The 27,187-nt window shown below is 34.5% G+C and overlaps 1 protein-coding gene across 1 annotated transcript; it reads left to right on the top strand.

Moving 5' to 3' along the window:
- The first annotated feature begins 1,596 nt into the window (after positions 1–1,596).
- LOC128671905 (neuroligin-1-like) lies at positions 1,597–20,383 on the top strand. Its single transcript, XM_053748741.1, has 13 exons — positions 1,597–1,815; positions 2,146–2,363; positions 5,571–5,729; positions 6,697–6,885; positions 10,447–10,532; positions 10,623–10,790; positions 12,923–13,043; positions 13,607–13,803; positions 15,288–15,410; positions 16,210–16,355; positions 16,783–16,910; positions 16,990–17,148; positions 17,260–20,383. The coding sequence occupies exons 1-13, from the start codon at positions 1,625–1,627 to the stop codon at positions 18,159–18,161; spliced, it is 2,787 nt and encodes a 928-aa protein (XP_053604716.1). The 5' UTR covers positions 1,597–1,624; the 3' UTR covers positions 18,162–20,383.
- The last annotated feature ends 6,804 nt before the right edge of the window (positions 20,384–27,187 follow it).

Raw genomic sequence — 27,187 nt, forward strand, 5'->3', positions numbered from 1 at the left:
TTAAACTTCTTATAGACTACTGATTTGATTTAATCTTTAGTGTACTACACTACATTTTCTGGTACCGTTTAAAACACATCATCTTATCAAAGATAAGGCCCAGAATACGATGAGTCTGATAAATATAACACAAATTCATAACGTGAAAATAACCATCAGAAAAAGTAAATAAAAGTCTAAAATCTGAGTTAATATCTGTGTTTATTTATGCATCGGTTCTGGAACTTCAGTATTTTACGTCCTTTGTAAATCGCTTGCGCATTCTAAAATCCTGCCATCAACAAAAATCCTTGTAATTTCACAGATGCCTGTCAAATAATTTTCCTAAGGCCATTATGTTTTAAATATTGATGTAAAAGATACGTTGTCATAGGTGTTTTTATAAGAAATTTAGATTTTAGATGAGATTTTTAGACATAATATGGAAAATTTCATTTTAGTGGGCTGAAACAGCAGCAGATTGAGGTTTAAAATTTAATCAATTGTCGGTTTGCATGGTAAAGGAAGAAAGTTTAAATTATTAGCTAATGAGATACTTAAACATCGATGTAAACGTCTACATACTACTTTTTTTTATTGAAATAAAAGAAAAACGTATCATACTAGTGTTGAAGTGTTTTATTCCTGTAGTATATATTTACATTTAATTTTTAAAACAATATTATAACTTTGTATCATCTAAAGTTGAGAAAATATAAGATTGCAGGAACAATTTATGTAAACGTGCTAGACTAATTAGAATGGAAATCAGTTTTGGTTGAACAGCGTCGTCGCGTCTTCGCGGGCGGTGACTCGTTAAATAAAAGCCTGCTACGAAAACGGCAAAATTCGTTTAGAAGTGCTCTGCTGTTGTCGTGTTTGTGTTACATTAAATTACACCACCACCGCCGGGTTAGGTCTGTTAGGCAAACATTTTCTGTTACCTACTCCATTGTCCGTAGACGGGTTTACTCCACTCATATTTGATTAAAATGGAAATTCAACGAAATTTACCTGAGGTATACCGTATTTCCGAATTGCGATAGTAGCTTGGATTTAGTACGATAAATTATACAGCATGTTTCAATTTTGTTTCAGGTTAAATGATTAATTCGCATGAATTAATGTCTACTGGGGCAAAATGACTTGGGTAAGTGCGTTAAAGTCCTTTGAATGTAAATTGTATTTATTTACAGGGTAAATATGATAATTTTTCGAAGCACAATGAATATCTCGTCGCGTCTGTTTGTTAAATTAATTGAAATTACAGCACATATCTAAAAGTGAATGAAATGTTTTTAAAAATATCCACACAAGTGACGACTATGACCATTTGCTGCGAGCGCTACGAGCTACGAGCTACAGATGCTACATCAGAATTATATGCGTAATTAGATTGATGGTTATTCTCTGAGTTTTCTTTTTCTAGCACAAATTTATAATATCGACTATGAAATGTTAAGTTCATACGTTACAACAGTGGCGGCGAGCCCGAGAGAAGGGTGTAACAGGATGAGCTGGCGGCGCGTGGCGAGCGCGTGCGGAGAGGCGCGGCGGGCCGCGTGATGCGCGCGTCCGGCGGCGCGTCGCCCGCGCTCGCGCCCGCGCCCCGCCCCGCGCCCCGCGCCGCTCCGCGCTCCGCGTGATGCGCGCGGACCGCGCCGCGCTGTACGCGTGGCTCGTCTGCTGCGCGGCCGCGATCTCCTCACACAAGTATAGCACGCGCGTCGTGCGGACTAAATACGGACCGCTGCGCGGGATCGTTGTACACTCGCATCCGCAAATTGAGGCCTACCTCGGCGTGCCGTATGCTACACCACCTCTCGGTAGTCTCAGGTAATCAACAATTACATTTTGTAGCTAAATATTGTTATTTATAATAGTATATCTACCTAAATATAGATTGACTAGTTTTGTGACCTAGTTTTGTTGCTAAATACCAATATTATTATTACCATAATTAATATAGCCTCAAAATTAATTAGCATATTCATATTTTTTAATGAATTATTCTATTGATAACCGCTAGCTGTATTGTATGTAATCAGTCAGTCAATATTAAAAAACTTCATTAGGCGGCCTCTTTAGTATCACTAAAGAAGGTTAGCAGCTTCTTTTTATTGTTTGTTTTTAGACCATCAGATTTGGAATTTCTTATTTTTGTAGATACATGCCGCCGGTGACGCCGTCGCAGTGGCGTACGACGCGGTTGGCGGACGCGTCAGGGCCGGCGTGCCCGCAAGCGCCGCCCGCGGCCGTGCCGCGTGAAGACGCCTTGTTGCTGCACCCGCGCGCGCGCATACGACAGCTCGAGCGACTGCTACCCGTCCTGGCAAATCAGAGCGAAGATTGCCTTTATGTCAATCTTTATGTGCCGACTAATGGTGAGACGATTCTTTATTGATTTATTTTAATAGGATGTAGAGCCAAGATTATATAGGGATGAACCAATCGTGCAATTATGTTGGTTTTATGCTGGATTTTTTTTGAGGTTTTTGGCGTAATCCCATTTTTACTTGAGAATAGAGAAACAATTTAGTTTTTATTATTTAACTAAAGAGAGACATATATTCAGTTGAACGATTTTTAAATATGATTCAACAAATAGGTACATTTTTCAAATTTGTATAAAAGAATCACGGTGGTACGTAAGAATAAGCTTACCTCGATCATTTTATCCCATAATAACTTCAAACTCAACAAAGCAATGTACTATTTTTGTCCTTTAATATTGTTATATCATCGATAAAGGAACACCCGTTCCTATCCAGCCGAGTCGAACGAGTAATACGCATTTATAGGTAAATGTCTTTCAAATCGAAGCTCATTTGAAGTAGGCTCAAGGATATCGTCTGGTATCGGAAGGCGCTCGCCGCAGCCTGAAACGCTGCATATTTCAAGAGCGGCTTATTTAACGGACAGTGAATTAGCGTGGAAATGACGTGAATAAATTATGAATAAACTGTCTGGCAAGGATTAACGACCGCCGCGAGACGCCGCGATTCGCCGCCGCAACAGGCGTCATTATTCCGATATTATTGTTCTAATAAAGCTCCTTTTAGCACTCTGTGTGCTTTAAATTGGATTACCTTTTCCCATTCCGAGTACGTGAAAGAAAATACGAAAATGTCATTAATGATATTTTCATATTTCTTTTTAGCTTCTAAAAATACTTTATCTATTTTACATTGACTAGTATAAAGTATTTACTTATTATTTTCGGAAATAACCCAGAGAGGTTATTTCCGAAAATAAAAAAATATTATTTTGATTTACCCACGTGCGACAATAGAATTAATACTTATATGGTGTTATTGACATACACTCTGCTAATACATTATTTATATGCTACTCGCATAAATTTAATCAAATTATTCAAAAATAAATTCATTTGCATATTTTTTATATTAGGCTATTTTAGCACTTTTGTTTCCATCTGCTGATTTTGTGCACAATAAAATATAAGAGTAAAATTAAGGCCAGTTGTCTTGAGCAATCAAACTTTCTTGTTTTCGTTCTTGTGAAGTTTGTTTTTCGCTGGTCAAACATTTATATAGGTCGCTGGTTGGGTTTGGACATGTATTGAAATGATGGCTCTTGGGTATATACTTGGGTCATAACATAAATAACTTGACTCTTTTGTGGACATTAATTTCACAAGGCACAAAAGAAAAAGTTGAATTTAAAAATGAAAAGCGGTAGCAAGCACTTTCCGGCGAGTAAAGAAGACACATTAATGAGATAAATACGAGGAGGCTGCGATGGAGGGCGTCGAGGCCTCAATTCCGTAGTGCATTGCAGTGCATAGTGCTCCTGCAAGCAGTGCGGAAGTGAGGTTGAGACGAACCATATCATCGGCTGAAAGAAGACCAACATTGAAAGTGGATCAAGATATATTATTAGAATAAGTTTAAAAATGCCATTGATGATGTATATGTGTAATAAAAAAAGTATTATTACATGTTTAACTGTCATACAAAATCCTAAGCTTTATTGCATATTTGATATTTGGTTAGAAGTTTGCAGACAATTTGTAATCTATTCTAGTAGATATTCATTATTTTTCCGGTTATTGATTGTTATATCCAGGTTAGGTGTTGTCTCCATGCTTTCTTTATTTTGTTAGGTATTCAATATACGAAAACTTTATCATTTACTTCATTGATGCAAATTATATGATTTCTCACAAACTACTAGAAATAAATTATTTAATTTAATATTTTCTGTAACAATCCTTTTGAAAATATTTTCCAGGAATTCTTTTCCGTTCTTTTTCAATTTCATTAAATTAGAGTTCAATTGGGTTCTGTCAGTAGCACTGCTCCAATCGTTCTCTTAAATGTACAGGCTGTATTCTCCCTTTCTGTAACCATTCCATTAGTAATGCATTTGTGTTTCATACAAACAGTGCTTTGTATTATATTTTATTATATTATATTTTCCACCGAGCACTCGTTGTTATGCAGTAAAACAATTAATTTGTCTAATGAGTTTCACAGTTTTTAAAAACCGATAAGTAAAACTCAACGTTTTTTAAAGGATAAAAATTGAAACTTATATTTTATAAAAATTATTTCTAGAAAATTTATAACATTACGTTGTTTACTTTATTAATTCCAATGTAAATTCTCATGACATCGCAATAATTTGTGTTTATTAATTAATAACTTGTTGACGTGTACAATACATTGACGGACGACACGTGCTACGTACACATTATAGTTATTTATTGAAACTTAGCTATAACAGTATTTAATTTTATAGCATTAGTTTGTAATCTACTTTAGATATACGCATCGTAAACAAAAAGGTTATTTGACTCCGCTGAAATGTAGTTGACAGTGACAGTATCAGACACGGTCAAAATAGCGCTTCTGATCTGATAACATTTTTGTTTTCATTACGACGGTATTTGTACTTTCATTTGTTGAATCGTGTGTATATATGTCTTAATATTTTTTATTCTGTAGTTATACGTACGCGAAATGGTAGTACTTGACAAAAAAATTAATATGCATTATGAATATCATTAAATTTAAAATCAGCAATTATGATAAAGCAGGTATTGGTGATGGTAAACTTGATGATAAGTAATTATTTTACTAGACAATAAGAAAAAACTATAACTATATTTTAAATTATATGGCAGAGAAAGAATATAGGTCATGATAACATACAAGCCTGATAGACGTGAGCGCGGGTAGATTTGATCGCGTCAGAAACAAAAACGATCGTCCGTTCGCACATTCCCCTTTCCTTCCGCACCGTGCTTTGATCTCTGAAGCGGGAACTATCAAAAAATGAATATTATTTTTTTCAGCTTTTACTTAACTTGTCTTTTAGTTGTATGTTTCAAATCAGCAATCTAAATTAGAATCAAAATTGAACAGTGTGTGTATGTATACACACGCTATCAACACACTAGAGGGCTAGTGTATTGAAATGTAACGTCAAAAATTAATAATTATTTGTAAAACATGTGTGTGATAATGTAAGGTTTAGTTGCACGACGATTAATAGCAGATTTAGCGCAGATTTAGATTATTAAACAAGCTTGTTTTAATTAGTATATGAAAGTTGCTTGAAAATAGGTGGCGAAGACGAGGACAACAGCAAAGGCTTGCCGTGCCTCGTGTTTGTGCACGGGGAGTCCTACGAGTGGAGCTCGGGCAACGCGTACGACGGGACCACGCTGGCAGCGCACGGCAACATCATTGTAGTTACTATCAACTTTAGATTAGGTGTATTGGGTGAGTTAGTTAACTTTGTATACAGTTAAATAACATGAGTCGTACGAGTTAAGTGAGATCCGGAACGCGTGTAATGACGGGGTGGTCTGATTATAGTTACTGTGGATAATAAGTGTTGTCTTACCTATTTTTATATAATTGCGTTTGCAATTTTTATTCTAAGATAACTACTGAAACTGAGAGACACATAATGTCGTTCTCGTAGAGAAATGTCTCGTAAAAATAGGATGTCGCGCAGCTGGCTCCTGCTGACTACTAGTTGGTTTTACGAAAATAGTTATTCTACTTCTGTAACTGAGAGGACATATGAAGAAATATACGACAGAAAATATACACGTCATGTGAGTGCCTGGAAGAATCCGTGTCCAGGAAACAACACGATTTCCGTTTTTTTCGTGATTCCGATTTTTTCGTTGGAACTTAACATATTTTGGATTTCAGGAGTTACAATGTTGAATTTAAAATAAACTTGACATTTTTGTAAACAATTTTACAAATTTTATGAGTGGGTTATGCTTTAGATAAAATGGAACTAAAAATAGATCGAAGCAAAGAAACTATAAATTTAAAGCACGGAATATTTATCTGCTTTGAAGGCAAGTGAGGTACTTGGTTGAAAAACGATTTACGTTTTGCTTCAAATGCGATCCCTCCACTAACGAATACGGGGTTTGTCAATAAATTTTCATAGCACATTTTCCTTAATAAATTTTGTTTTCCTTTTTACATGAGAGAAGATTTAGCTTTAACGACATGTGAAGTGATGTTGGAGTACAAAAATAATGAAAGTAAATTTCACTAGAAGGGTATCCGAGAAAGCTGTGTATATTATTTTACTGTAATGTATTTAATTTAATTAGGTAAACTTTAAAATCTTTACTTACATTTTTATTTACCTACCTAATTGTTGTAGCCATACCTACACATACTTATGTATTTACAAATATGTAAAAATATTTTCCCACAGGTTTTTTAAAGACTGGTGCTAAGGGGTCAGCGCAGGGTAACTTCGGGCTTATGGATCTGGTGGCAGGGCTGCACTGGCTGCGGGAGAACCTGCCAGCCTTCGGGGGGGACCCGGAGCGGGTGACTCTGCTGGGCCACGGCACGGGAGCCGCTTTGGCAAACTTCCTCGCTGTTTCGCCGGTCGCCAGAGGTACCTATATATTTTGACATTTTATTAATATACTAGCTTTTGCCCGCGGCTTCGCCCGCGTGAATTTCATGGTTAAATCTCGGTCATTCTTTAAGAAAAATTATGAAGAGTATGTTTACCAATTTTATTTTGAAATTTGTAGGTCTTAAGTTCGATACCATATTTCACCCCCCTTTTGAAGGGGTTGAGGTAATTTTCAGAAAAATCTGAAATACTTATTCATTAATTTGTTGTAAACGAAATCCAAATTTTCAAGTCACTATCTTCAACGGTGTAGAACTTTCATATAAACGTTTTTCACCCCTTTCACCCTCTTCGGGGTAGAATTTCCAAAAATCCTCTCTTAGTGCTACGCTAAAATTTCAGCTTCCTACGCCCAGTAGTCTGTACGTTGTCTGTCAGTCAGACACTCAGTAATGCAAAAGTTTTATATATTTTTTATATAGTTTTATATATAGAATCTTATTAAATTACTTATATTTAAAATAGCTTTTGCCCGCGGCTTCACCCGCGTGATTTTGATAGCAAAATCTCAGTATTTTTTTTATCGCGTACTCTGTAGACTGGTATGATTCAAATTCGCATTTTTTTCTCATCTTTAGTTCAATTTCCTGTTTCCCGCTGCGTATCTCGTCCCGCAAACTTGTCCAATCCCACTTCCTGCAATGTAATGTAGATATCCCGCCCCAAACATACAAACTCACAAACGCTTACCTATTTATAATATTAGTATGGATTTGTGAGAGAGAAACCATAGCGTGATTTAGAGATTTAAAAGTTTTATTGGCGCCATCTAGTGATTTATTTCGGAAGTACAATATATATATAGATATATTATATTGTCTGAGCGAAACCATAGCGTGTTTTAAAAGTCTTGATGGCGCCATCTATTCTCTTTATGTTCAAAACTAAAATATAACAAAATTAAATTGAAATTTGATACCTTCTAATTATATCTTTATCAGACTTTCATCGATAAAAAAAATTGTTTATATTCCGTTTACACCTTACTACAAAATTTTAAAGTAAATCGACTCCGTGGATTGTTATTTTAATTTTCCTACAGACAGAAATATCTATAACATTTTAACCCGGGATTCCGAGGATTTTTTGATTCATAATTAGTTTTTCAATTATCCTATGGAATCCTGACCATTTATCGGGATGAAATGTGTCTAATTTTCCTACAGGACCCTCATCATTTTCGGGATGAAATGTCTATAAGATGTTAACCCGGGATTCCGAGGTATTTTTGATTCATAATTAGTTTTCAATTATCCTACGGGAACCTGACCATTTACCGGGATTAAATGTATCTAAGATGTTAACCCGTTATATAAGGTACATACCAATTTTCAATCAAATCGGTCCAGTAGATTTCGAGTGAGGCGCATTCAGACAGACAGACAAAAATTTCCAAAACTATATTTTCTTCATCTATATTAGTAACTAAGTATATTCCATGAAGAATTTAAAAAAATATCCAATGTACAAATTTAGCCTTTCTTCAATTTTATTATATGTAATGATTTATTGAACAAAACGGTACATTCAAAATTTTATATTTAGTTCGTCTGCAAACTGAAAAACAGTTTGTCGGTAGCTTGTAAAATTCTATTTGTATTATTAGTTATTAAGCAAAAATGCGACAGTGCCGAACTATTTATATTAAACAAGAAAAGATTGACTGACCAATAGTTGTAGGACAGCACAGTTTAGACTAGTCTTCCGGTAGCTACAACACTAGGCATCTTCTTCTTATCTACTTTTATAGTCGTTATGGCTATTTATATAATACCAGTATGTGGCCTCTATTACTACTCTGCCGTTTGCCTTATGTAGAAGTATAGTACAAAAAGTGGTATTAGAGTCACGACAGCAGGGTGAGCCATTGACTGGAGAGCACCATACTCCTATCCGCAGAGGATGTGGCTAGAGAAGCCCTTCTTCATCCGATTCTCTTGGCATATCCCAACACCAGCCCGACAGACAACTTTTTACTTACAACGGTATTATCTATATACATAGGCACTATGGTCCGCCTTCATCGATGTAGATCATCAAAACTAGAACGAATCTAGCTTTTATGCGTTTTATACTGCTGAAATGCAGTAAACTCAGGCAACTTATTTTAAAACGTGTGTTTAAGTATCGCATAGAACGTATAAATAAAATAACTGTACTGTTTAAACAAGTACTTATTAACTAACGTACGTAATTTTTTTAACCTAGTACATATTACAGTGCCAGTAATAAGATAAAATCACCAATATTTTCATCGTCTTTTTTAGCCCATTGACATTAATGCTTTACATTTTATGAAATACATTTTGTATTTATAGGAGGATTAAATTATATATGGCTGAATACTAAAAATAAAAATAATTATGACATTTACTACAAAAAGAATGTGGAAGAATTGTTTACTAGTATTTCGCAGAAACAATGTAAAACCACTTAATTAAAATAGGACTGAAGTCGTTTAGTTCCTTCAAGTGATCGTAATGCTTAGGAATGAAGATTGCGACTGCGAAAATTGCCAGACGAGAGAGATACTTGTACTGATTGCACTGTTATAGGATGTATTCTTTAATAAACATTAAGAAATTTCTATTAATTGAATCAATTAAAGTTCTGTTAATATTATAAACTTGAAACTTTGTATGTGTGAGCGTAAAAGTTTTAACTAAATAATCGCGAAATATCTGCTGGAATTCGACTGGATAGAATATAAGTTTTTTGTCCTTTAATAGCCTAATTAATTAGTATCCCATTGGACAATACCTCCCCTTCGAATACTTAAAAAAGTAAAATCTACATGTGTGTATACGTAGATTAATTATGTGGTAATGAGCGTTAAGTCATCAACTAGAGCAGCGCGTGTACGGAAAAACAATAATTTAATTATCTGACCGCAGACAAGAGGAGCGTAGAGCCGCAAACAGCACCCGTTCACGAGATGACGCATGGGACGCCCATTGTCCGTAATTAGGCCGCTCAGGCAGATTTCATTATTTCGTGTCAGCGTCCAGTTCTGGTCCTCCGTCACTTAATGCGATTAAAAGGGTCACATCAGACATGCACAAGTGGAAAGTTTACACGGACCCGATTTGAGAACAGGGCTAATAGAAGATGATCAAAATTTATATGGGACTACTACTTACTGAAAACAAAAGTTTGCGATGACGGATCCTTGTTAATGTTTCAACAGGGTTGAGTTTAAGCTTTTAAATTTTCAATTATATAAATATAGCTTTTATGCACATAGTTTTAAGTTCTGGAAATAAAAGAAAAATGTCAATGTTTCTTGATGTATCTTTATCCTTAGATAATATAAAACAAAGTCCTCTACCGCGTCTGCCTGTCGGTTTGTCTATATAATATGGGTATATAGTATGGGTATATAGTATGGGTATATAATTTAATAAGTTTTTTACCCGAGCGAAGCCGGGACGGGCCGCTAGTATTATATAAAGATTACTTTTCAAAATTAAATGTTGTGGAAGTTTCTTTCTGATAAAAAAAAAATACTACAAAATTAAGTTCATTGTTGTATTTCAGAACTACTGAGGCGTGTCATCTTGTTAAGCGGGTCCGGACTCAGTTCCTGGGCGCTGCAGAGGGAACCACTCATGATAAAAAAAAAGGTAACTCAAAAAGTGCGCTGATTATTTTTATTATAAAAACGTAATATATTTATTATACAGTAACAGTAATTATTGTTTGATTGTGGGTAGGTCGCCGAGCAGACGGGCTGCCACGGAGACATGCTGGAGGACGATCTGGCGCCGTGTCTGCGGAACAAGCCTCTGTCAGAACTCCTGGCCGTGAAGCTCAACCCGCCTCGGTTCCTGCCCGGGTTCGCACCCTTCGTCGACGGCACTGTCATTGTCAATCCGTCCTCTGTACGAAATTTTTCATTTCATTTGCTCATATATGGGCGAAATCGCATATTAGCGCCACCGTCACATTTTAGATAATTTAATTTTAAATATTTTTTTTATTTCAAAGACCCTTTGAGTGGGATGTTGTTCCAACATCTTGTTACAGATCTTTTAATTATGAATTTATTTTATATATTAACGAAAAGTAAAAAAGTGGCACTACAACTATACTGCATTAGATAATTTATTTTATTTTAAAGTTTTATAGTTTTCTATTATAGGCATACTTGCCAGAATTTACTAAAAAGAAAATGGTGGCCATGTGGCCACTATAATCTCTGTTGTAAATTATGACTTTTGTTTAATGAAAAAGTATTAATTTTACTACTCGTATATAATAAAATCTAGTGTGGTATGATAACCTGTGATATCTTTAATTGTCGTTATATATTAGCTGGACCGAGAAAGTGACCAATGACAGAGTCTTACAGCGAATTGGTTAAGAACGCACACTCATGTCCATTGTAAAACATCGTAAATTCTCGTATTTGGGTCATGTTCTTAGGCATCAATAATACAACCTCCTACAACTAATAATGATGGGTAAAGTCGCTGGGAAGAGAAAGGTTGGAGGAAGGAAAAAATCTTGGCTGCGGAACATCCGAGAATGGACTGGGATAGCGAGCGCAGCTGAGCTGTTCCGCCGAGCTAAGGATAAGACTTCACCATGCTAATCGATGATTTTCACTAGTTGGAGAGGCACCCATAGAAGAAGATATATTTAAAAAAATCGATAAAAATATGATGGCGGAGCTAGTAAGCCGGGTACGCGTCTCACAAAGTACGGAGGCCCTCTCTTATAAAACTATTAACCCAAACGAAAACAAAGTTTTTTAATTTGGATATAAAAATTATTGTTAGCCGAATGTACCTTACATGCAAAAGTATGTTATTTCACATTGCGCTCTAAATTGCGACCAACGAACGCGCGAAGTGAAGTGCCATCAAGAGCAACATCGTTAAATCGTTATTGTGTTCACATTCGAATAGAAAATAGAGGAAAATGGAACGCATGCGGCACATGCAAGTGAGAAACAATATTAAACTCATGAACATTTGCAACTTTTCTCAGTAAATTGGACTAGGCATTAAGGACATTTTTTTACTCAAACAATTTTTTGCCGAGAGAACATGAATTTTTATTTAAACAAATTATTTGCAATATTTGTTTAAATATTTTTTTTTATTTAAACAAATATTGCTACGTTTATTATTATATACAGTTTTATATAGATACAAAGTCAATATTTTATTCATTAGGTGCTGTAAAGCCCTACTCCTGTGAGTAATATTGATTGATGTCAGTTACTGGATCTAGTTTATGAAGTAGTAAAATACATAGGTAACAGTTGTCAGTTCAAAGCGGCGATAGAGTCATCAATCAACAGTCGATGTAAGTGACGTGTGAACTAAACTAATCGAGATCGGTTCATTTGTAGCTGTATTTCTGTGATACACTGAACTGACTGAAATATGAGTAAGAGCTTAAATCGATTGTCTTATGACAGTTTTTTTGTTTGGTTTTGTTGAAAAATTAATAGACCTGGCATTCTGGAAAGCAAGGTGATTATGAGTATAACCCTGATTTTTTCTGTAAGCCAAGGATAGAAACGGGTTGTGATGTTAAACAAGTAGGTGGAACTCGATTCCACGTTGTACTGTAGCGTACGACATCGTAGTAAAAACGCCTACACATTGGATGATTTGTTTATTTCATAATATATCAAGTTGTACTAATACCTCGAATTAATCAAAAAGTTTGTGTGGAATTCCGTACATAATTGTACTCAACACGATTACCGTGGCTGTAATACCTGTCGACCTTTGTCTATCCATAGTGACATTCATTCATCTGGGTAAAGTCCGTCTTGCGAATTCGAGCAATGTGATATTGTGCCCTCCTAGATCTTAGTTTTGGTTAAAACATATAGTACTATTATAACATTAGGAGATCAACATTTGTACGATTAGTTTAAAAAAACTATAAGTAGGTATATCAGAATGAATTTGAGCTTCACACCGGTTTAAAATGAATTGCTTTTAAAAAATAATAATAACAGGTTTTTATTAACAAAATACGTTTATATGTTCAGGCTCCGCCTCCAACGGACAGCTCTCGCCTCGGCGCTGGAGCGGCCGCGGTGGCCAACGCGGCTGGCCATGAATTGGCCGACTTTCCTCACAGGGAACTGCTCTTCGGACTCACGACGACCGGTAATTCACTTACAGCATTCAGACGGGGATAATCATCGGGATAATCCTCCAGCCGAGGGACGCGCGGCAAAGAATAACGATAATACCATTGCACTTTAAATGGCGCTCCTCTTGTTTCATTTTAAGGCTCTTATTTAGAACGCTTTCCTTTTAAATTTTTGTCGGAAAATAGTAATTAAGTTTGTTTCTGGAATTTTGCAAAAGAAAGCCCGAGTGAACTATACTTAAATTCGGCTTCTAAGTAAATTTATTACACAATTCATTTCATAAACAAATAAAAAATGCTATTAATATTAAAAAATAATAATTTTCTTAAATATATTTGGGTCACTGAAGTTAACATAAAGAAATAGAGACTAAAAAGGTTTTTGATAAAGAATATAATAATGTAGGTTATTCTTAATTGAATTCGCTTTTATTTCGGTAAATCGCTTAAAGACAAATAAATTAGCAAGCGTGAATAAGATAATGGAAAATTAATTCTCGAGCCGTACTAAATGATTTAAGAATTTGTCGCGGGGCGATAAGTAATATGCAAATGAGAGACATACCGTTCATTGCAGAGTCGTACCTGGAATTCAACGCACAAGACTTGGAGTTCGGCTTCAACGAGAGCCGCCGCGACCGCATCTTACGAACGTTCGTAAGAAACGCCTACTACTACCATCTCAATGAGATTTACTCTACCCTGAAGAATGAGTACACGGATTGGGATAAGCCCGTCCAAAATCCCTTGAGCGTGCGGGATGCTACTCTCGAGGTATTGTTTGAATTAACAATAATTCTGGTTTATTTCACTTTTGCCTTAGTTTATTTCGTGACTTATGTGAAGTGCTTAATACGAAAATATAAAAAATAATCAGATTATGTATGAGATAAAATAATATAAAATATTTCTTTACCTACATTATTACATTGGTGTTTTATCTGGTTCATATACGTACATGGACATGTTCAAAGTGTTCATAAAACCAACTTAAGTCTATTGCATTGTATAGGCTTTGGAGTAAATTGATGTAATTAAGTAGTTAAAAGCTTAAATGGATTAGTACTTATCTACTAAAGGAAAATATAGAAATTGAAGTAGCAAGCTTTATAGCTATAAAAACTATAATATTTTCCTTCTATAATTGACCCAGTTAAGAATATTATTCTAAAAAGGGACGCAAAAGTTGTCTCTATCGTCGTCATAACTTTAATAATAACATCGAAGCGAAAGTTGTGTTGTCTTTTGTCCCGTGTTTGAGATAGTGCCGATAGTGAGGGCTACACAACTGAGAGATAACTGTCAGCTGAGCAGACAATATTCGAGCTGTTTCCGGCGTATCATAGACGATCTCAATTCGAGGAGCGTGTCCTACTCTACGCGAAACTAGGAGAGTCGTGTTATATGTCTCAAAAATTGTGATAAAAATAAGTTTAATTAATAAAATAATGTTAACTATAAAGCAATTTTAGTACTTTAAACGCAGATAAAAATAAAGAAATGCGTAAAATTGCATATGTTCTGCAAATTCTTTCTCAGTTTTGATTTTTTTCAGAATAAAATGTTTTATTTAAGTATAGGCAATAATTATTTATATATACCTATATATTATCTAGCAAAACATATAAATATACTAACAAGTTTCTAGCTATAAAATTATACCTATATATATGACGATACAAAAATTTCGTAAGCCTCTCTGGGGAAATTGCACGAAGATGAGGCAGCACGGCGGAGCAGGAGTCAGGCACACATTCGAGCAAGCTTATTTCACCAACCCGCTCTGCTTTGTTTACAAAGCGAGCAGTTTACACAAGGAAAAACTGCTGACGTTACTGTTTGCACAACTTGTTTAATTGGTTTACGTCCCATTTGTTCTTCCGACGGCACTTCTGCACGGAATCAGCAAATTGATTCGGATTGTAGTACATATCAGTCAAATATTTTGAGATCCCAAACAAAATAATTAGATACCTATAGATACTTTTTAGTTTTTCTACGCCGTAATAAATGTGTATTACAAGCTTAAATATTTAGATACTTGAGGCTATTTCTTAGAGTATTATCCCATGTCGTAATTTATTACAGCCAGGCTATATATATGTTTACCTACCTAAATGGATAAAATATCGGGCACTTTTAATAATTACATCATAATTCTAGCAATTTTATGACAAGTAACATGAAAAGTATAATTTGTCAAAAAGTACACAGAACAATGATTTATTAGTAAAACTTTAACTTATCATATTTTGCAGGTGTTGAGCGACGGTAGAACAGCTGCTCCGTTGATCAGACTGGGCTACCTTCACGCCTTGCGTGGGGGCACTACCTACTTCACTCATTTCCACCACCTCTCGCAAGAAAAAGATTACCCACAGGTGAGTTACACAATCCCTAACACCGCGTTAATGAAAACTAGTTTTGGTGATACAGGGACGGCTCCGAACTGTCACGCGGTATCCCCTAAAGACGTGTTAGATATATTTAGCGGAACGTTCATTACCCTACCCTATAATAATAATCTGATGTTACAAGTTTCGAGTGATGTTTTTATTGTATTTTTGTTATGATTACCTCCCTCAAATATGTAAATATCTAATGTTATTGCTTTATTTTTAGTTTTAGCCAGAAACTAGAAAATTGATACAAAATTTCAATAAGTTTATACTATTTGGTACATTTTATACAAGTTGTCGTAATTTACTGCGTATATAATAAAATAAATAATAAATATGGGTACATCAAGGACTATTAATATATATATAGGTATATTAATGTCAGCTAAATTGTTACATTGTACCTAACTATCAAACTTCAGCGTATTCCAAAATGTTTTATGATACGATCCCATTATAACGATATGCGCGCATTATCACAAATCACAAACCACATTGCTGTTAAAGGGCAATGTTTAAGTATCTATGAAAATACGTCGCGCGGGCAAAACGATATATTCAAATTGTTATAACCGCTCGCCACAAATAAGCGGATTATTGTAGACAATCAGTTATAGGTTTTGGTTACAAACTCGACGTAGAATTTGGGAATACAACCAGCTAACATAAGTCGGGCTTTCAGGCTGTCGACTCACTGCTACGAGTCGTGCGAGCTTAAAGGATTTGTCTAGTATCTAGGATGAGCGACGAAAAAAGATAGATCACCATAGTTATGTTTTAGCGACCGGGGTCTGTCTACGGGGAGGAGATGCCCTACTACATTGGCGCGCCGCTCTCACTGAACCATCATCAACAAAACTTCACGCAGCAGGAACAACGGGTCTCCAAGCTCTGCATGCATTACGTCGCTAATTTCGTCAGATATGGGTATGATCTTACAATTATTATAGTAACAATAATTATAATAAATAATCGTAAGATAATTAAATATAATAAAGTAGTAAATGTTTATTTACGAGTGTTAAACTCGTAAATAAGCAAAAAAAAGATCTGATATAAAAAAACATCTTTCGCAGATTTTAGCAGTTGTTTTTGTCTGTTAAAAATTCTGTGATGGCGGTTTCTCGGGGGATAAAGTATTTGAAATATTAAATATCAATGACGAAGGAACGAATGAGGAAAATGTATTAAGTTAAAAAAAATAGACAGAATTTTAAATGATAATTACTGTTCTTGTCAATTTGTTAATTGCTATTTAAAATTTTGGCAAAGTACTTTAGTATTTATTAAATTATAACCGAAAATTTTTGTTGATTTAATTCAAAATGTATATTAATAGACCAATATTTTTCAGAAACCCAAATGATCCCTCAGCCACCCCTCCGCCTAGCCCTTTATTAGGTGAAGCGCCTAGACTCGGCCCTGACCAGACTCCATACTGGGATACTTACGACACTATCAACCAACTTTATATGGAAATTAGTATGTATTTATAATTAACTCCTGTAATTAATGACACGTTTTAATTCTATTACTTTATTGACTGTATGAATATCTACAGGTACCAAACCAGAGATGAGAAGCCACTATCGCGGTCATAAGATGTCATTGTGGCTGTCCCTCATTCCACAGCTGCATCGACCAGGGTCCGATATGCCAGACGCTGCCATGCGGCATCATCATTTCCAAGATGATAACGGCAACAGTAATTATTATGAAGGTAAATCATATTTACATTGAATTTTGATTATTTTTTGCTTATAGGGATGTTGTGATGTCGTATAAATTTTGTACTGCCTACTTATGAAACTTGATTTAATTACTTTATCAGGTGCAGTGAGACCTCAGACCATGTCCAGAACTCATGTGCCACATGTGGTAAACATCGACATAGGCCGCGGTGATCCTAGCCGCGTCACGCCGCCTCCGCGCTCCTCCGCGCCGCGTCCGTCCCCCGCCCCACCCGTGCCTTCCACGGAGTGCCCACCAAACGCCACGGTCTCTTCAGTGCAAACTGATGACGCTCTGCTTCGAAGACTAGCGTCTTCACATTATCAGTCCTACACAGCAGCCTTAACAGTTACCATTGCTGTTGGCTGCTTTCTTCTACTGTTGAACGTTCTCATTTTCGCTGGTATATATCACCAGAGAGGATCCCGTCCCCGTCGCTCAAAGGATGATCTCGCCGAGGCCGGGAGCTCGTCATCTTCAGACAATTATGACGGCAAATTGGACTATGAAGTGCGAGCTTTCGATGGAAAAGGTTTCGGTTTCGAGTGTAAATCCTCTCATGTACCTCGCGGTTCAGGATCCAAGTTTGATTTAAGGACGTTGTCAGATTGTGGGGAACCTACTTTTGGAGAGTATAGTTGTTATGACGAGAAACATCGAGCAGCTCGCAATTCATTACCGGATGTTAGTGTTGGTAGTGCAATAGAAGCTGGTAGTGTAGTGTGTATAGATACTCAGAAGCCAGATATTCAAAATGTGGAGGGTCGGCCTCAGGACCCCGTGGGTAGAACTAGCACGTTTGAGCCACGAGTAGTGGACAGTTCGACGCAAGTGAAATTCGGGCCGACTGGCGAATCTGAAGCCACGTCGGAGTCGAATGGAGAGTCGGAGTCGGGCGGCGCGAGCGGCTCCGGCATCCTGCGCGCGCCCCCCGCGCCCACCGCGCCCGCGCCGCCCGGCATCATGAAGAAAAGAGTGCAGATACAAGAGATATCCGTATGAGGGTTCCTAGATGACACCGAGATCGTGGTCAATAAACGGACTAAATTGTGATTCTAATGAAAATAACGTGTACATAATATCACTATATTAATTGTAATCGACTATGTACGATTTTGTGTACATATAAGTATTTATTTGCATTTTAACAGTTGGTACAGCGAATTTTTAAGGCGTTTGTGAATTTTTTGCCTTACTTATGAACTGTGGCTGTAAATGACTGTATGTCTTCACTCTTCCGCTCTATTTGCTTAAGGTTATTGGAATATAATTAATAGATAGTGAATTATCATGAATATACTGAATAAGTTTTTGAATACCCTCTAGAAACATATTTTATTCATAAAGTTTATTTGAAGAGTTTAGTGCAAATGCAATTGGACTTACGTATATATTATAATAAAATAAAGGTTAACTTGTGTGATTTACATATATGAACATATTTTTGGTGAAACCAAATTTTATTTACAACATTTATCAACTAATATTATTTTCGACGTACCTTCGACTACATGTATTATATGCATATTTTATCGTTGTATCTAATTTACTCACAAAAATATAAATGTATAAATGTAAGTTATTTGGTTCCAATCTTTGAACATGGGCATAGAATCAATAAAAGGTAGTTTTGGTAATTGAATGTGAATATAACAATAATTTAGTGACAAAAGACTTACGATCACACCCACATTAGATGTACATATTATGATATCAACTGAACGATATATGATATTTCAAGAGGTAGAGTAAAATACATAATATAAATATAATTATTGCATCGTGTATGTTGTAATTTTTTGTATAGTTATCCTAAGTGAGTTATTTTATTTTGAGTAGTTTTTGATAAGTAAATATTGAAAACTAACTATGAAATGGACGAGTAACTAACAGGAAGCTTTTGTTTAGATTTATTTCCAAAATACTGAATCTCTATAAAAGTAACATTATTTGAAGGTAAACAGGGTAACAGTAACAGAACACGTTCAGTGTGATGCAACCTAATAATGTTCATCATAAATCTATATTTTCGTTACTTCAACTGAAATTCAAATCACATTTTACTAGTTATCTTTTTTAAAAATTAGATTTCAATTAACATGAATCTTCCTCGTGTACTCGTCTGTGTTTTTATCTTCGCAGGAATTGATGATGATTATTAATGGAGTGAATTAAAAATAATAGTAATGCCATTAGCCACATTGTGACAAAATGTAAACAAGAAGAATACGTGTTGAGCTTATTAACTCTTTACACTTGTATATTGTTGTACTTATTTACGTTGCGAAGTGTTGTATTTTAATTTTATTATTAATTATATTTCGCTGTTGAATTGTGGAATTGATAAATAGGGATTCAAAATGTAGTACAATTAAATTATTTGTATAAATTTCCACATGTGTAGCCCTCTTGTTAAAGAACAAATATATTTATATATACGTACTATTGTTACTTTTCTTATTTATAGAATATTATGTAGTTAATCAAATATTGTTTATGTTTTTAAAGAAATTGACAAGATGAGTTGTTATTGTACATTGTTTCATATTGATTTGTTAATAATTCTAATTAGTTAAACATTATTTATTGTTATTGAACAAAAAATAGCTGTAGTAGATTCAGGAGCTACATTGCGGATTTAAACAATTATGTTTAAATCCGCAATGTGCCGTAGGATTGAAGTTATATCAAAATTATACTAAAATACTGAAAAACTTTGTTGAGTAATTGACTCACAAATTTTGATGAGTCATAAAATAAAGTTGTACATTTTCCTGGTACAAATTACAGAACGGTCACCCCCTTTTAACGTCTCTTTCAAATTGCCATAATTTTAATAATTTACATATTTTAGGAGGTTTCGTTTTTAGTTAAGCGGCTAACTCACTTATTTTCTTTGTATTATTTTTATTCCGTGAGTTAATTAGGCGGTATATAATTTATATATAAAAATAAATTGAACATTTTTTTTAATATATAAATTAAAAAAAAAATGTAAAATAAATTGAACATTTATAAATTAAAAAATAAATAGAACATTTAATTTTATATATAAATTATACCTCCTAATTAACTTACGGAATAAAAATAATACAAAGAAAATAAATGAGTTAGCCGCTTAACTAAAAACGAATATTACTTATGTGAAGTAAAATTACAAGGCAATTGATTTAACATTTTGTTACAATTTGGTGTCTAAATGGATTGCATAAATATGGTGTCGAATAAAGAATTGAAATATAAATGGTTTTGTTTTCCTACAATATTATAATAATGATTACTGTGAATGATTATAACGCTGTGGCCGCACTATCACGCTAGCACAAAGTTTGAGCGTACCACGATGTACGAAGCGATCGTCCTAGCGTGAATTAGCATGTATTGTCGCATATTTTTGCACATGTTCATAACGAGTGAATAATACTGCTAACATTCGTCCGGTGTGTGATACGTACCCTATTGTTACAGGTTATATTCTACCACATTTCGTAACAATCCGTCCAGTAGATTTTACATGAAAGAGTAACAAACATATATACATACACACATACCTCCTCATAAACTTTCGCATTTATAATATATTAGGTATATTAATATTCGTAGGTATATCTTATTCGTAAAGTATTTATACGAATTTTTGAGCAGCCACAGTACAGAGAAAGTACGTAAAATAAAATGACGCGTTCCCTGCTCCGAAGAAACAGAAGTGATTTAATTTTGCAACGAGTAGGAATAAGTGAAACACCGCGAAATGGAAAGTTAATGAAAGTGCTGATCCGTGAGGAAGCGTGATAATTCATTTAACTCATTTACTTGGCGTAGAAAAGGTGCGTCTGTGAGAGAATTCAGCTCAGTTTACGCTATGTGGGTAGGTAATCCAAGAGTGAATTGAGAAAATTCATTTTGACATTAGAAAAGGATGAGTGTGCGACTCGACAAATTAATGTGTGCGTGACGTAAAAAAATAAGGAAATCAAATATATATTACCCTTCCTAAGTTATATAACTTACATGTAAGTAATATTTCTTATGGCTACTCTATCTGACGAATAGAACAAACTAATTATCCTAACATGCCTATACTATGTCACCATGCCTATTAAGTATGGGTTGTACAAGTCAACTTTGACTTCAACATGCGCTCCGCCTTTGTTTAGATAAATTTGATTCAGTCAAAGTTGATTGGTATGCCCTAAGAATAAGAATTGTGGGCGAAGTGCGGGTTTTACTTCTCACCATCGAATCGATTCGAAGTGAGATTCTATGATTTGCATTAGAAATCAGTCGGAGCTATCGGTATTTATTGTGTTTGTATATTTCTTGCACTATCCTACTTTATAACAGCCTATTATAAATTTATTGTGATTAAAGATACTGAAAATACTAGATGATACACATGAGTACATTTTAGGCAGTGATATTGGCTAACAAAAAGTTTTGAAATGCTTTTAATTATATCGGATAGTAATTTTATACTTCAGTGGTGAAAGTTGTAAAGCCTCGAAGTGCAAGTGAAATCTAGCATGTACCTTACCTGTACTCTGCTGGATTAGGTCACATGTAAGCGTATTATGTTCACAATATTGGAAAAGTTCAACAAAGAATACAGGATTAGAAAACTTCTCCACTGAACACAAATGGCGACATGCAATGTGGAATTTAATTTGTTTCATTCTGCACTCGCTGTTTCTTTTACTTTTGGTTTTCTTTGTATACCTACTTGGAAATCTTTTTTGATAAAACATTTTAGGTGGGTTCTAAATTTGAATTTTAAAACAAACCTCTATTTAGACTCACACCTTCGAATTCATGTTCATCAATTTTCAGCTCGAGGGAACTTAAATTTATTCTGTAAACTTTGTTGAGCCTCAGGATGGAAAACTTCGGCCAGTAGTTATTTCAACTTCGAATTCTTACTCATGGAACAGCACCACAATCTCCGCTTTATTTTAACGGTTCGTTTTGGTTTATTTAAAAACTTCTCATAACAATACTCTAGTTTACTTCGCGCTTCAAGAATACCTCCGGAATAAAAATTCTACAAACAACACGATGCTTTCAAAACAAACTTTTCTTTACTTTTCAAGTTTGATGTAGGTTTTTCATAACAAGGTATGCAATTTTAGAAATTTATTTTATTTGCATATGTGGGTAGAAATGCCAATACTTCTAACGATATACCTACGTTTACTAGCACTTGCAAAATCTAAATTAAAATGTATTTTTTTCATTCTAGCATTTGATAGAGTGTGATTTATACGTTTACAATCCAAATACTTAGATATTAAACTCAAGAGTGTATAAGAAAATGCATATTTTTTTCGATACGATTCTGGTTTAGCCCGTAGAAGTAGGTACATGTGTGCAGAGTTCCACAGTAGCATACATATTGAGGCAATTACAAACATGATACACAGTAAATTATGAAACTCATTGTAGTACACACCAACTTCCATTACGCAAACACGAGCTGCATTCACCGGTGATAAGCGTTTAAACAATTTCAAAGTTACGAACGCGACAAAATAATTGCGTTTTCATCCGGATATGCGAGAGTCCGGCTTGTAACGAACGGGCCGAGCGAATGAAGCGGACCGCGAAACCTTCAAATTGAATTTTAAGCATCCAATTTGTTTGTGCTGTGCCGCGTTGGATTGGTACAATATACGGAGAGTGCAGAAGAGATATGTTTGATATTATTGTAACAATTTCGAAATTAATTCTAAATCGGATTAACTAGTTCACGACGGAATTCTATGAAATTCATATTAAGTGCCTTACTTGTTTAAACTGTCGAGTGCCGTTGCGCAGATCTGAACAATGTACAAAATGTATTGTTTAACTAGAGGCATTGTTGTTTAGTGTTTTCGCATACGAGGCGTTCAACAAGTTTCATCATCATTGATGGTTGTTAAGGCTCATTTACAAGAAGTTAGCGAATCCCCGTTCATGCTCTTTAAGCAATGGCCACAGGCTATATACATATAGCTAGGCTAGAGATTCTGGTTAGACAGCCTTGTAAATAAACCTTTAGAAATATCCTTTTCTAAAATGGGAAAATGGTACACTAGGTACAAGAATTAGTTGCATTTCTAAGCTTTCAGTGGTTTGTTTCATCGCGCCGAGTTATACCAACGAAGCCTCTCCTGCTCGCGAGTTCCCACACTCGTAAACTGATTTTTACCAACCGCACTGCGAGCTCGGACGAGATTTGTATGAATTATTTATATATGGATGTAAACGCGACCGTCCAGAAGGTAGATAAACGAATTTGTGATTAATATTTATTCTGGTAGATTTCGTCGTTCAATATCGCATTATTATTATAATAATATAATAACTCTGATAATAATAATTTAATAAATCCTTGATTTAGGCATGCAATGATTAAATAGAGCGCAGCCACTGCGTTATGCTAAGCAATCGCCAAGATTCTATTTATTTCGAGAATTTAGATCCATTTCGCAAAGTAAAAAACAATAAACAATATGTAAAGTTACAAGTAAACGAATTGAAAGACGTTTGAGAAAACTGTGAAATAGAATTATTAGTTTTGTTAATTATATTAAGGCTTTAATCAAATACTTGGAATCCAATTCCACGGATGCTGGATTTTCTCGTGTAGATGTTTGAAGATAGCTTGGTATTTATATTTGCAGGACTATTTCACGCTTCTTGGAATCGAACTCAATATTATTGGATGGTACGAATTCTTTACTTACTTGATCGTAACATGATAACAGGGACTCGAGTACAAATAATTTTCCCCAATTTTTTGATATATTACATAGTAGAAGCCATAATGTACAAACTAGAAGCTACTATGAAACAGAACTACAATTTGAATCAAATAAAAATAAATGAATAAAAATTACATCGAGTATAAATCTGCGGTTCTCAGCCTTTTCAAATTTGTATTATTACCAGTAATTAACACAAAAAGTCAAAGTTATACATTTACTGTTGTAAACTGGTTTTATTTTCAATTAAATATTCAGCTAATTCTCTTAAGAAGCTGTAAAGGGTTCTGGTGTAAAGAAGGGCTGTACAAAAGCTATTCCTGTGCGTAAATGAGAGTGTATAGGTAAGAAAGGCGGCCAGTGCTCGTGTTACATAATTTATGCCTCTTCAAGCGCTCACTTTGTTTTATATGAAATGTTTTGACATGCTCGAAAATGTGTAAGTAAATCAATTTATTTGTGCGCGAAAATTTGAGGATAACGATGTTGTAAATACATTTGTAAACAGTAATGTGATCAAAATGTTTAAGCTTATTTAGTTAGTCAAATATTGTGCAGGTTTTAACTAGCCAGAGAGTTTAATAGTAATATGTACATAGAAACATATTTATTACTAAAATCTGAGTATATTATTAGTAAAATGGCACAATTAAGCCATCTTAAATCTCTAAATTTAATAAACCTAAATAAAGTTCAATTAAAACTCAGTATTTTAGAAAACAATATATCGTCAGAAATAACTTTATAATAAATACTTAAATCATAGCCAAACTTTGATTAAATTATACTATTACGTTAATTCATTGAAATTGAAAAACTCGGCAAGATTAAACACGATAACTAGAATACCAAGTTATGGTACGTGTTTGTAATGTAAATAGTTTCGTTGAAACTTTTGCTGTATTTTGAATAAGCAATGTAGCATTGCATTCCCAAATTACTCGGCATCTGGGAGACGATATAGTGTAACGTACCGTGATCTGGCATCATGTAAGATTTATATTTAAGTTTGTCATGTGATAATTTAATCACGTAATATCAGTATTTTCTGCGGATTAGTATGCGAGAGGTGAATGTAGCAGCACGCGACGTCTGCCCGTCGCGAATCGTCGCGATGCGCTGCCGTTTATGATTCTAGAAAATTCTGGAAACAGTACCACCTAACATTATTTTTTTAAATAAATCTAAATTGTGAAGTTGAGAAGAAAACGAAAATAACTAACCCTTGTATTATTTGTCGTTGCCATAATCTTGATGAATTTAGATAGGTACCTACTAGTATAAGACATCTGTACTAGTTATTAGTCACAAATTGACTAACGAATAATTATCTGTCGGCAGGGACGGTCGATTGAATAAATTATACAGCCCTAATTGAACAGGGTTTTAGGAAGTCAAAAGATTAAAAAAACAGATTTTATATAATACAATAATGTAATAATTAATTAATAATTTAATACAACGTCTGTGTTATATTCAGAGTTAATTTTCAGTATATTTATTTAATATATTTATACTTCTTCAATTATTATTTCGAAAAACAATATACATAAATGAATGATGTTAAAGTTTGTAATTCATGAAATAATCGAATATCCTAATTTTGTGTACTTAGTTCATTTTCATATCTACTCAACCGAACCATCAGCACTGGAACATTCATCTACATCGTAAAAGATGGGTAGGATCCTATTAGTTACTATTCCCGAGGAATACATTTTATACACATCCTCGGGAATATGTAGTTTAAAAAAAGACCCAGTTAAAAATATAAAAGAACAAGTTCTAAAAAAAACAACAAGAAAGCTTTACCCTCATGATTAATGATGTACACGACACCATTCAATTTAATCTCGAGAAATCCCTCCAAATAAAATATAGAGGAAGTTTCGTATTTTACCCGCTCTATCTCAGTACATATATATTTTTAAAACATTTACATTAACAACTATGGTGAATTGCACCATAGTTGTTAATGTAAATGTTTTAAAAATATATATGTACTGAGTGAATTGCACCAAATTGCAAATTTGACATTGACTTTAACTGGTTTAGACGAAATGACGTATCTACTCACCGTTTTTCTGCACACGTTGAAGTTAATGTCAAAGTTGACGGTGCAAAGTACCTCCGAATACCACTACTATTCTAACCTGTGATTCTAACCTCTACGTATGCATGAGACGATGACCTTTTTGTTAGCATGGAATTTCAAGTGACATGTTTGCTCAGGTAAATGTGAGTAACTAAATATATCTCGATTTTAAATTGCACAGTTATATTTAGTGAAATAAAATCTAAACACCCATTTTTGCTCCAGTACGTAAATCTGTATTCAAACTCAGGTTAAACTTAATATAAGTAAATTAAATAAGCGGGCCCTGGGCTCCGTTCAACAGCTGAGGAAGAAACCGGGATAATGCTGAGATGAGAGAGAGTATAGAAGTAAATTAAATATCAAACAGAATAAGAAACATATTTAGAAATCTAAGCAATAAAAAGCCCTACACAACTTTTACCCGGTTTTGGGCTCCTCTGGGAACCCACCGCGGCAGGTAAAGTTAACAAGGCCAGACAAACTTATTTAATACCAATTTAAAATCCAACTCCCATGTTGTATTTTTCTAAAATGTATAAAGTTAATACGAGTAGGTACATATATCTACTAATATTTGATTCAAATCTAAACATTTTATGGTTTGGTTGGATGAAGTCCACAATCTATGCACGTTTAACTTGTATTCTCTTGCAATTGTACCAAATATTTTTTTCTGTCTTTCATTATTTTCTATCTTATATCTCATTTTCTTTACCTACACCTGTAAAGAAAGTTTATGTTATCAAGGAAATGAAAACGACTCTGTTCTATTATTCCGTCTCATAGAATACGTAATAAGATTAACATCGAAAATTGCAATGGTTTGTGCCAGTAATCTATTATTGTATTAATATTTCATTAAATGTATTTGAATATTTAAAGGAATTTTCGAACTTTGCGAGTACCTATAAAATATAACATTCGTAAATAGCCCCAAAAGTTTATAAAATATTTTGATGAAATCAGCTATTAGCAGGCAAACTTCCAAACTTTTATCAAGAGTTTAAATATGTACATCTTGAGTTTCTTTTTAGAATCTATTAGACAGAAAGTTATAATAACCGATACGAGAAGGGTGACTTTGGTTAACTATCACTTAACTCATTTTTATACTCGCCGTTTTGGCCCGCGCCCCGTCGCTATGAATACAGAGTGGAGGCTCCCATAATGCGATACACGGCCTACTTTGC

This window comes from Plodia interpunctella, chromosome 1 (assembly GCF_027563975.2).
Source record: "Plodia interpunctella isolate USDA-ARS_2022_Savannah chromosome 1, ilPloInte3.2, whole genome shotgun sequence".
Lineage (NCBI taxonomy): Eukaryota > Metazoa > Arthropoda > Insecta > Lepidoptera > Pyralidae > Plodia > Plodia interpunctella.

Bases quoted from the DNA above. Each gene is read 5' to 3' on its own strand.
- LOC128671905 (XM_053748741.1), top strand. From the start codon at position 1,625: ATGCGCGCGGACCGCGCCGCGCTGTACGCGTGGCTCGTCTGCTGCGCG. The intron at 1,816-2,145 runs GTAATCAACAAT...TTATTTTTGTAG, and splicing joins CCACCTCTCGGTAGTCTCAG to ATACATGCCGCCGGTGACGC. The intron at 15,411-16,209 runs GTGAGTTACACA...GTTATGTTTTAG, and splicing joins AAGAAAAAGATTACCCACAG to CGACCGGGGTCTGTCTACGG.